Source organism: Scylla paramamosain, unplaced genomic scaffold, assembly GCF_035594125.1.
Source record: "Scylla paramamosain isolate STU-SP2022 unplaced genomic scaffold, ASM3559412v1 Contig3, whole genome shotgun sequence".
NCBI lineage: Eukaryota > Metazoa > Arthropoda > Malacostraca > Decapoda > Portunidae > Scylla > Scylla paramamosain.
The window spans coordinates 4,119,951-4,132,792 of record NW_026973668.1 but is presented as its reverse complement, the minus strand read 5'-3'; the positions used below and the strand labels follow the sequence as shown (position 1 = coordinate 4,132,792).

At 31.4% G+C, this 12,842-nt stretch overlaps 1 protein-coding gene across 1 annotated transcript; it reads left to right on the top strand.

Moving 5' to 3' along the window:
- Positions 1–11,357: 11,357 nt before the first annotated feature.
- Positions 11,358–11,888, top strand: LOC135096259 (craniofacial development protein 2-like). Its single transcript, XM_063997627.1, has one exon. The coding sequence runs from the start codon at positions 11,358–11,360 to the stop codon at positions 11,886–11,888; it is 531 nt and encodes a 176-aa protein (XP_063853697.1).
- Positions 11,889–12,842: the final 954 nt, after the last annotated feature.

Here is a 12,842-nt window from a genome sequence, read left to right as displayed (position 1 = left end):
TGGGCACGAGAGCAGGTTAAGTCTTTCCACACATAAACACAACATCCAGCTTTGGATAAAAAATGAGGATAGAGAAAGTAGGAAGGAACAGAAAAGGGGCTACTATCAGTTGCCTCAGACACTTGTGTTTCAGTGAGGAAAAGAAGATGAGGTTTAGTAAAAAAGAGGTCGTGTTCTATAGATTGAAAATTAGATCTATAGATTAGAAAATTAGACCGCGAATGTTGCAGGAGTTAATTAAAAAAAAGTTGAGGTGTGTCAAGACACTTAGGGTCGATAACAAAAGAGCAGTCTGACCTGGGGATATTTGTGCTTCCCTCCCAGGTGGGACTCCGAGGCTGGTGTGGGAATAGCCATAATAAATTTGAATTTTGAGTGAGGGGTGTGTCTGTAATTAGGTGCTTGTAATTTTGTGTGAAGCAAGAGAGTTGACTTTAAAGGACAGGCTGTGACTGGCCCCATGTATTGTGAGACACAAAGGTTCTGTGAGGTCACAGCTGGGTTTAATGATAAGTTCACAACACACCCTGAACAAGTGCTTTAGACCTCACTAAGAGGTGTTTTTTTTCAGCTTTTTAGCGATTTATTGCCCAATATGCTGAATATAGAGTACTCTTCAGGTGATTCTGCTTCCTGAGGGCTAAGAACGCCAAAAAAAAACATAATACACGTTTGTGATTATAAAATTTTGTTTCCCTATATTGGCTACTTTGCATGTGTTAAGGTGTTTTGGTACATAACAAACAGAAAAACATTTAAAACACACGTTTTTGGAAATGTTATTCTGTTTCTTCAGAAACAGTGTCTGGCATGCGTTTTAGAGTTTTGGTAAGATTCTGAAAAAAAAATAACTGAAAGGACTCGTTTTCGATTATGTAGATGCTTTCCATGCTTTTTAGCTTTTTGGTACCTAATACGTCCAAAAAACACCGAAATGACATGTTCCTGGTAATGTCGTCTCGTTATCGCCACATATCGAATGATTTACATGCATTTTGGCGTTTTGGTAACCAAGAAGCTCAAAAACACTGAAAATACACGATTTTGGTTACGTAAATTGGTTTCTTCATATCGGGTTCTTTGTATGCATTTTGATGTTTTGGTACTTAACATGGTGAAACACTAATTATACAAGTTTTTTTTGCAACAATGTTCTTTTTCTCATTATAGAATGATATTTATGTGTTTTACTGTTTCAGCACCTAAGAACCTCAAAAACGTTCATAAGATAAGTTTCTGGTAATAGCGTTTAGTTTCCATATATTTACTTCTTTCAATGTGTTTTGTCGTTTTTGTACCTTAAAAACTGAAAAAAATCCCAAAACAATTTTTTTTTTTTTTTTTTTTTTGCTAATGTTCTGTTTCTCCAGAAAGTGTCTTTTTTTTCCATGCATTTTAGAGTTTTGGTACGTAAGAAGCTCAAAAATACTCAAAAGACACGATTAAAAAAAAAATTTCACAAATAGGATGTTTTTCCACTTTTTTTTTTTATGCCTAATTTGCTCAGAACACGCAAATGACACTTTTCTGGTAATGTCGTATCGTTACCCCATATATGGTCATTTGTATGCATTTTGACGTTTTGGTATTCAACAAGTACAAAAACATTCAAAATTGACGTTTTTTATGAATTTGTTCTGTTTTCCATAGTGTGTTTTGCATGTGTTTTAACGTTTTGATATGAAAGAAGGTGAAAAACACAGAAGAGCCATGTTTTTGGTCAAACTGTTTTATTTTCAGGCACTTTACCATTTTGGTACCTAACAAGTTCTAAAACAGGCATCATACAGGTTATTTAGTAATGTTCTTTTTCTTCTACCATTTTGGTACCTAACAAGTTCTAAAACAGGCATCATACAGGTTATTTAGTAATGTTCTTTTTCTTCATATCATGTTATTTGTATGCATTTTTAGCGTTTTGGTTTCTAACATGGTGCATAAGACTCATAATAAACGTTTATGGTGATGTTGTTCTATTTTTCAATATAGAGTACTATTCTCGTATGCTATTAAAAACACTCATTTGTGTTTATGATTATATCATAATTTGTGATTATATCATTTCGTTTTGTATGTGTTTAGGCGTTTAGGTACCTAATAAACTTGAAAACAGAAAAAAAGAATCTCAAAAACATTCAAAGTACACGTTTTCGATTTTTTTTTTTTTTCTTTTTCATAAAGGATGTTACCCATGCTTTTTAGTGTTTTGGTGCCTAAATAGTTCTAAAACACTCAAATGATACGTTTCTGGTAATTTCGTTACACTATATAGGTTTGCTTGCATGCATTTTGGCGTTTAGGTACCTAAAAAGCTAAAAAAAAAAAAAAAAACATAATACACGATTTTTTGGTAATGTTGTTTAGTTTTTTTTTTTTCATCTAAGGTCCTTTGTATGTATTTTTGTGCTTTGGTACATAACATGATGAATAAAATTGATATTATACGTTTTTTTTATAAAGATCTATTTCTCAATATAGAGTGACATTCAAGTGTTTAAGCGTTTCAGTAAATAAGAACCTCAAACACATTTATTAGGCAAGTTTGCGATAATAGCATGTAATTTCCCTATATTGGCTATTTTGCATGTGTTTTGGCATTTTTGGTACCTAATAAACTCAAGAACTCAAAACACAATTTTTTTTTTTTTTTTGTTTCTCCAGAAAGGGCGTTTTGCATGCATTTTAGAGTTTTGATACGTAAGAAGCTCAAAAAGACTTAAACGGAACAATTTTTGATAATTTTTTTTTAATATATTTTTGGATTTAGGTCTTTGTTTAGATTTAACATAATAATAATGTATTATCCATCCTTTTTAACGTGTTGGTGCCTAATATGCAAAAACAAACCAATAACACGTTTCTGGTAATGTCGTTTCGTTACCCCATACAGTGTACTTTGCATACATTTTGGCGTTTTGGTATCTAACAAGCTTAAAAACATTCAACAGACGTTTTTGATAAAGTTCTATTTCTCCATAAAGGTTTTTTTTTTTTATGGCTTTTAACATTTTGCAACGAAAGAAGCTGAAAAGCACTCAAAGCCACGTTTATGTATAGTGTTTTCGCGAACATTTTGGCGTTTTTATACCTAAGAAGATCAAAAACACTAACAAAATATGTTTGTCTAATGAAATTTTGTTTCTTCATATAGCATCCTTTGTATGTGAAATACATTCATAATATACGTTTCTTCTCAGTACAGAGTGATTTTCATGTGTTTTAGCGTTTCAGTACCTAAGAACCTCAAAAAAATATTAAAAAGACAAGTTTGTGGTAATAGCATTTAGTTTCCCCATATTGGCTACTTTGCATGTGCTTTGGCGTTTTGATACCTAATGATCTCAAAAACGCTCAAAACTTTTTTTTTTTTTTTTTTTTGTTAATACTGTTCATTTTTTTTTTTTTCAAAGGCTTTTTTGCACGCATAATTTGCATGCATAATCTTCCGATATCGGCTGTTTTGCCTGCATTTTGACGTTTTTGTGTCTAACAAGCTTAAAATCACTCAGCATAGATTTTTTTCTTTTTTGATAAAATTGTTCTGTTTTTCCATAAAGGATGCTTTTTATGCGTTTTAACGTTTTTTTTTTTCATACGTTTTTCATACGTTTTTTTTTTTCATACAGTAAGTTTTACATGTACTCAGGCGTTTTTGGTACCTAACAAGTTCAAAAACAGTCATAACACAGGTTTTTAGTAATGTTCTGTTTCTTTATATGAATTTGTATGTTCTGGTATCTAGCATGGTGAAACATACTTAATAATACACCGTAATTTGACGGTTTTGATAAAGTTGTTCTGTTTTTCCATAAAGGGTGTTTTCATGCGTTTAAACGTTTTGGTACGAAAGAAGCTGAAAAAATTGTCAAAAGAAAAAGTTTTGGTAATGTTTTTTTTTTTTTTTTCCCCCATATAGTATGCTTTACATGCAGTTTGGCGTTTTGATACCTACTAAGTTCAAAAACAGTCATAATACAGGGTTTTTGTATTGTTGTTTTATTTCTTTATATAAGGTTCTTTGTATTGATTGGTGAATAAGAGTCATAATACACGTTTTTAGTAATACTGATCTATTTCCAAATACAAAATAGTATTCACGTGTCTTAGCGTTCTGATAGTTAAGAACATCAAAAACACTCATAATACATGTTTGTGATTTATATATTTTGGTATCGCTGTATTGGCTATTTTGCATGTGTTTAAGCGCTTGGTACCTAACAAAATGAAAAAAAAAAAAAAAAACTTTAAAACACGTTTCTGTAAATGTTACTCTGATTCTTCAGAAAGGGTGTCTGGCATGAGTTTTAGCGTTTTAGTACATAAGAGTCTCAAAGACATTCAAAGGACACGTTTATTATTATTATTATTATTATCATTATTATTATTATTATTATTATTATTATTATTATTTTATTTATTTATTTATTTATTTTTTTTTTTTTTTGTTTCCCATGAAGGATGTTTTTTTCACTTTTTTTTTTTTTTTAGCATTTTGGTGCTAATGCTTCCAAAAAGACCTAAATGGCAAGTTTGTGGTAATGTTTTGGTAACTAAGACGCTCAATAACGTTTAAATTCACGACTTTGGTCTTGTAGTTCTTTTTCTTGAAATAGGGTTGTTTTTACGTATTTTGGCGTTTTGGTACTTATCATACTGAAACACACTCATAATACACGTTTTTTTTTTCTTTTTTGTTCTTTTCTCAATACAGAGTGATATTCATGTGTTTTAGCGTTTCAATATCTAAGAGCCTCCAAAACATTCATAAGACAAGTTTGTGGTAATAGCGTTTACTTTCTCCATATTGGTTACTTTGCATGTGTATTGGCATTTTGGTACCTAATAAACTCATAAAACGTTAAAATACACGTTTTTCGCAATATTATTCTTTTTCTCCAGAGAGGGAGTTTTCCATGCATTTTATAGTTTTAGTACACAAGAAGCTTAAAAACGCTGTAGTTTTTTTTTTTTTCATTTAAGGTGTTTTCCAAGCTTTTTAGCATGATAATGTGATTTGCTTTACATGTAATCTGGCGTTTTAGTACTTAAGAAGTAAAAATAAATAGTTTTGTCTCTTCAAATAGGGTGTTTTGTATAGATTTTGTCGCTTTGGTACGTAACATGGTGTTATTAATAAAACTCATTATATATGTTTTTGGTAATTTTGTTATACTTCTCAATATAAAGTCACGTGTTTTAGCGTTCTGATATCTAACAATATCAAAAACACTCATAATACATGTTTGTGATTATATAATTTAGATTCCATACGTTAGCTACTTTGCATGGGTTTAGGCGTTTTGGTACTTAACAAACTAAAAAAAAAAAAAAAACTCCTAAAACACACGTTTCTGGATATGTTGTTCTGTTTCTCCAGTATGGGTGTGTGGCATGCGTTTTACTGTTTTCGTACGTAAGAATCTCAAAAACACTCAAACGACACGTTTTCGTTTATGTTGTTTTAGTTTCCTTATATGGTGTTTTTTAAACTTTTTAGCATTTTGGTGTCTACTATGTTAAAAAAATAATTGAAGTGACATGTTTCTGGTAAAGTCGTCTCGTTACATCATATGGAGTTATTTGTATGGATTTTGGCATTTTGCTAAGAAGCTAAAAAAAAAAAAAAGAAATACTGAAAATGCACGATTTTGATAAAAGTAGTTCTGGTTCTTCATATAGTTTTTTTTTTTTTTTATGTATTTTGGCATTTCGTTACCTAACATGTGAAACAAACTCATAATACACATCTTTTTTTTTATGATGTTTCTTTTCTCAAAATAAAGTGATATTTATGTGTTTTAACTTTTCAGTAGGTACGAGTAAGAACCTGAAAAACGTTTATAAGAAAAGTTTCTTGAAATTTTGTTTAGTTTCCCCATATTGGCTACTTTGTATATGTTTTGGCGTTTTGGTATCTAATAAACTCAAAAAAACACTCAAACCAGTATTTTTTGGCAATATTTTTATGTTTTGGCAGAAATAGTATTTTGTGTGCATTTTAGGATTTGGGTATGAAAGAAACTGAAAAACACTCAAAAGCCACGTTATTGGTTATGTTGTTTCCTATTCAATGTGCTTTGCATGCACTTTGGCATTTTGATACCTAACATCATGAAAAAGAATCATAATACACGGTAATGTTTGTTCTGTTTCTCAATATAGAGTACTATTCACATGTTTAGCGTTCTGATGTCTAAGAACCTGAAAAACACACACAATACACGTTTATGATTATATCATTTCGCTTCCCTATATTACCTTCTTTGCATGTGCTTTTTATTTGAACCATAAAAACTTTATAAAAATAAATAAAACACGTTTTTGGAAATATTCTGCTTTTCCAAAACGGGTGTTTTTCATGCATTTTAGCATTTTAGTACGCAAGAATCTTAAAACAAAAAAAACATTGAAAGAGCACGTTTTCGATTAAGTGATTTAGTTTTCCCATTAATGGTGTTTTCCATTTTTTTTTTTTTTTTTTGTACGCTCAAAAACACTCAAATTAAACGTGTCTGATAAAGTTGTCTTGCTACCAAATATAGAATTTTCACGTATATTTTGGCGTTTTTTCTAGCTAAGAAGCTTAAAAACACAGAAAAAAAAAATGCTTGTGTATCATAGTTCTGTTTCTTCACATAGCGTTCTTTGTATGCATTTATTCGTTTTGTGAAGTATCAAGGTGAAATAGACTCATAATAAACGTTTTATGTAAAGATGTTTTTCTTCTCAATATAGAGAGATTTTCATGTGTTTTAGCGTTTCAATACCTAAGAACCTAAAAAATATTCATAAGAGAAGTTTGTGATCATAGCGTTTACTTTCCCTATATTGGCTACTGTACATGTGTTTTTTTGCGTTTTTGTATCTAATAATCTCAAAAGCACTCAAAACTATTTTTTTTTTCAGAAAGGGTATTTTCCATCCATCTTTTGATACTTTAAGAAGCTTAAAAAAAAAAAAAAAAAAACTAAAATGGCACGACTTTGATGATGTTTACTTTTCCCATATAGGGTGCTTTGCCTGCATTTTGGCAAATAATAATAGACGTTTTTGATAAAGTTGTTATGTTTTTCTATAAATGATTTTTTTTATGTGTTTTAGGGTTTGATACGAAAGAAGTTAAAAAAACAATCAAAAGACAAGTTTTTGGTAATATTGTTTTCGTTTCCATACGTGTGTTTTACATACACTGGCGTTTTTGTACCTAACATGGTAAAATACACTCATAATACACATTATTGGTAACGTTATTCTGTTTTTCAATATATATATATATATATATATATATATATATATATATATATATATATATATATATATATATATATATATATATATATATATTATGTTTTGTTTTCCCCTAAGGAGTGTTTTCCATACTTTTTTTTTTTCGTTTTGATGCCTAATACTCTCAAAAGCACCAAAATGATACGGTTTTGGTAATATCGTCTCGCTACCCCATATAGGGTTGTATGCATACATTTATTATTATTATTATTACTATTATTATTTGTTATTATTTATTATTATAATATTTTACATGCTTTCTAACGTTATGGTGCCTGATATGCTGAAAAACGCGGAAAGGACACGTTTCTGGTAATCTCGTTTCGTTATCCCATAGGATAGGATTCTTAGGTATCAAAACGACAAAATGCTGCATGCATTTTGTCGTTTTGATACCTAAGAATCTCAAAAACTCTATAAATAGACGTTTTTGATAAAGTTCTGTTTCTCCATAATGGGTGGTTTCCATGCGCCTTAGCGGTTTGGTAGGAAAGAAGCTGAAAACAGTTAAAAGCCACGTTTTTGGTAAAGTTCTTTTCCTTTCCCATATAGTGTGCTTTGCATTATTTAGACGTTTACGTACCTAAAAAAAAAAAAGTCATTATACACTTTTTTCTAATGTTGCTCTGTTTCTACATATATGGTTCTTTATATGTTTTTTTTTTTTCGGTGGGGGGCGCTTTGGTACCTAACATGATGAAAAAGACTCATAATACACGTATTTGATAATGTCGAACTGTTCTTTTCTATTATGTTCTATTGGTGTACTATTCTATTATGTTGTTGTACTATTCACGTGTTTTAGCGTTCTGATACCTACGACGATCAAAAACACTCATAATAAACGTTTGTAATTGCATCTTTTATTTCTTCTATATTGACTAATTTTTATTTGTTTAGGCGATTTGGTACCTATCAATCTTAAAAAAAAATAAAAGATAAATAATTAAAACTTTTTTTTATTGTTCTTGTTTGCATGCGTTTTAGCGTTGTACTGTTTCTCCATGTTTCTCCATGTTTCTTCATGCGTTTCAGTGTCTTTCTACTTAAGAAGTTCAAAAACACTGATAATACACGTTTCTCGTAATGACTTTCGTTTCTCCATATAATGTATTTTGCATACCTTGTGGCGTTTTTGTACGTAACGAGCTAAAAAAAAAAAAAACACTCAAAACACTCGTTTTCGGTAGTTTTTCTCTTTTCCATATAGAGTGTTTTCTATACGTTTTAGAGTTCTTTTAGGTTAAGTAGCTCAAAACACTGAAAATACACGTTTTTTTTTTTTTATAATTTTGTTTTCTTTTCCCATATGGAGTGCTTACCATACATTTCATCATTTTGGTGCACGCTTATAAACACTCAAATGACACGTTTATGGAAACGTCATTTATTTTCCCAATATAGCATGCTTTGCACGCATTTTGGTGTTTTGGTGCCTAATAATGTGAAATACTCTCAAAATGCCTGTGTTTGGTGATGTTCTGCTTCTTTATATAGAATGCTGTCCATGCGCTTTAGTGTTTTTGTACACAAGATGGTCAAAAAGCATTCACAATGCACATCTTACGCAATGTCCTTTCGTTTATCCATGTTTTACATGCATTTTGGCGCTTTTATACGTAACGAGTTAAAACAATGAAAATACTTATTTTTGTTAATGTTATTCTGTTTATCCATAAAGGTTGCTTTGCATGCGTTTTAGCTTTAGCGTTTAGAAGCTAAAAAAAAAAACCTTAATAGATGCATTTTTTGGTAATGTTCTCTATTTCCATTATTTCCATTCTTTTTCCATTCTTTTTAGCTTTTTGGTGCCTAACAAATACAAAAACACTCAAGAGGTACGTTTTTTGGAGTGTTGTGTCGTTTCTCCATATGAAGAGCTTTCCATGCGTTTTTATGTTTTGGTACTATCATTGTGAAAAACACCCAATTAACACGATTTTGGTAATGGTCTTTTATTTTCCCATATAAAGTCCTATTCACGCGTTTTCGCGTTTTGGTACCTAGGAAACTCAAAAACACTCATAATACACGTTTCTCATAATGTTTTTCGTTTCCCCATATAGGATACCTTCCAATCATTTTGGCGTTTTCCTATGTAACAAACTTAAATACACTCAAAATACTTGTTTTTTGGTAATGTTATTCTGTTTCTCTATAAAGGGTGTTTTTGCATGCGTTTTTGCGTTTTTTTACGTAATTAGTTCAAAAACACTTATTAGACGTTTTTTTTGGAAATGTTTTCTGTTGCCATCCTGGCTGCTTTCCATGCTTTTTAGTGTTTTTGGTGCCTAACAAGCTCATTAACACTCAAAAGACACGTTTGTTTTAAATTTCGTTTCCTTATCCCGTACAAGGTGGTTTGCATGCATTTTTGCGTTTTGCTATCTTATCACGTGAAAAAAAAAAAAACTCAAAATACACGTTTTTCGGAATGTTGCTCTTTTTTTTTCGTTATAGAGTGTTAGTCATGTGTTTTACCATTTTGATACCAAAGCTTAAAAACTCTCTTAAAATACGTTTCTCATAATATCTTTTCATTTCCCCATATAGAGTATTTTATATGCATTTTGGCACTTTTTTTCTCTGTAACAAGCTCAAAAACACACAAAATACAAGTTTTTGATAAAGTTATACAATTTCTCCATAAATTGTATTTTACATGCGTTTTAGCGTTTTCATAGGTAAGTAGCTTGCTTAAAATACACGTTTTTGGTAATGCTATTTTTTTTTTTTTTTTACCCATATAGTGTGCTTTCGATGCTTTTTAGCATTTTGGTGCCAAACACGCTTATAAACACTAAAAGGACATGTTTCTGGAAATGCCATTTTCTTTCTCCTTATAAGGAGCTTTGCATGCATTTTCGCGTTATGGCACCTAACAATGTAAAATACACTCAAAATACGCGTTTTTTAGTAATGTTGATTTTTTCTCTCAATATAGTGTGTTATTCAAGCGTTTTAACATTTTGGTACCTAGGAGGTTCAAAACACTGATATCACATGCTTCTCGTAATTCTCGTTTTCCCATATTGGATACTTTGCATGGATTTTGGCGTTTTTCTATTTAACAAGCCACCCCCCCAAAAAAAAAAAATCATAATACTGTTTTTTGTTAGTTTTTTTTTTCCATAAAGGGTGTTTTGCATGACTTTTAGATATTTGGTACTTAATTATGTTCAAAACACTTAAAAGACACGTTAATCATAAAGTTCTGTATTCCCATATTTCCATGCTTTTTAGCGTTATGGTACCTAATAATGTGAAAAAAAAAATGTTTTTGGTAATGGTTCTCGATATAGTGATATTTATACGTTTTTGTATTTTGGTACCTAAGAAGCTCAAAAACTTTCATAATAGATGTTTTTCGTAATGTATTCGTTTCCCCATATGGGGTACTTTCCATGCATTTTGGCGCTTTTCTACGTAACAAGCTCAAAAACTGATAATACCTGTTTTTTAGTAATGTTATTCTGTCTCCATAAAGGATGTTTTAAGACGTTTTTGATAATGTTATGTTCTTTCCCATGCTTTTTTAGTATTCTGGTGTCTAATACGCTCATAAACAATGAACAGACACTTTTTTTTGTTTCCTTTTCCCATATAGGGTGTTTTGCATGCATTTTGGCGTTTTGGTACCTAATAATGTGAAATAGACTCAAAGTGCACGTTTTTGGTAAAGTTGTTATATATATATATATATATATATATATATATATATATATATATATATATATATATATATATATATATATATATATATATATATATATAGTACTATTCAGGCGTTTCAGCGTTTTGATACCTAAGAAGCTCCAGGCAACTGGAACATAGGAAGTCTTATAGGCAAAGGAAGAGAGCTAGTGGATGTAATGCAGAGAAGGAACATTAAAATCTTGTGCATCCAAGAAACTAAATGGAAAGGAAACAGTGCTAGAAATATAGGAGAAGGATACAAAGTGTATTATGCTGGATAAAGTACAAAGAAAGGTGGAGTGGGCATTATTCTTCATCCAGATGTACAGGAACAGGTTACTGAAGTTAAAAGAGTTAATGACAGATTAATGGGAATGAAACTAATCATAAATGGAAAAATATGGAATATTGTATCTGCATATGCACCTCAGCAGGGTTGCAGAGATAAGGAGAAAGAGGAATTTAGAGAAAAACTTGAAGAGTATATAGAAAGTATAGCACGAACAGAATTAATATTGATAGCCGGAGGCATGAATGCACATGTAGGAGAAAGTGGCAATGGGTATGAAGGAGTCCATGGTGGAATGGGTTTCGGAAGACGAAATGTAGAAAGTGGGCGATTACTGGAAATGGCAGAAGCAGCAGAAATTACAATATTGAATACTTGGTTCAAGAAGAGACAAAGCTATCTAATTACATATAAAAGCGGTCAGAATGAGACACAGGTTGACTACATCCTGGTAAGAAGAGAAGACAAACGACTTGTAATGGATTGCAAACTTATACCTGGAGAACCAGTGATGACGCAACAGAGATTATTAGTAGCAGATTTTAGGATGAAAAGTGGAAGGAAGAGAAGGAAAGAAGAAAGAAAGAAGATTAAAGTCTGGGAGTTGAAAAAATGAAAAGAAGAATGAGTTTAGAAACAAAGTTGAAGAAACGTTGATGGAAAGACATAGATCTGGCAGCTTACCAGAAACAGCAGAGGAGCTGTGGGAAGATATGAAAGATATATTAGCAACAAAAGCAAAAGAGATTTGGGTTAAGACGAGTGGGAAACCAAAAGAAGAGAAAGATACATGGTGGTGGAATGACGAGGTTCAAGCTGCAATAAAGGATAAGAAGTTAGCACTAAAGCAAATGAAAGACATTGAGAATGACACCACTAAAGAAAATTACAGACAAGCCAAGAAGCAGGCGAAAAGAGCAGTAGCCAGAGCAAAGATTAATACATACAGAGATTGGTATGAGAGGCTGGATACACCAGACGGAGAGAAGATTATATACAGAGTAGCGAAGGTAAGAAATGAAATGAGGAAAGATGTTGGTGAAGTAGCAATAGTAAAGGACCAAAACGGAGACATTCTTATGATGGAGGACATAAAAAGAAGATGGCAGGAATATTTATCAAACCTGTTAAACATGGAAAATGAATATGAAGAACTGAGTGGAACATTACCAGTGGAAGGGTCAATACCCAACATAAGTAGAAGGGAAGTGGATAAGGCCATAAAGAAGGGAAAAGCTAACAAGGCAGGAGGAAAATCTGAAGTAACAATAAAAATTATTAAAGCACAGGGAGAGTTTGGAGTGGAGTGGACATACTCATTGTTAGAAAAGATTTGGAAGACGGAGAAAATGCCTGAAAACTGGAAGAAAGTAGAATGGTTAAGTTGTATAAGTAGAAAGGATATATATTAAGTTGTGAAAACAACAGAGACATTAAGCTGTTGGAGCAAAATCTGAAAATACTAGAGAGAGTGATAGAAGGGAGACTGTGAGAGATGGTCAAAATACACAACCACCAATTTGGATTTATGAGGAGATTGAACACTGTAGATGCAACATTTATTGTGCGA

Coding starts and splice junctions, on each gene's coding strand:
- LOC135096259 (XM_063997627.1), top strand. CDS start 11,358: ATGAAACTAATCATAAATGGAAAAATATGGAATATTGTATCTGCATAT.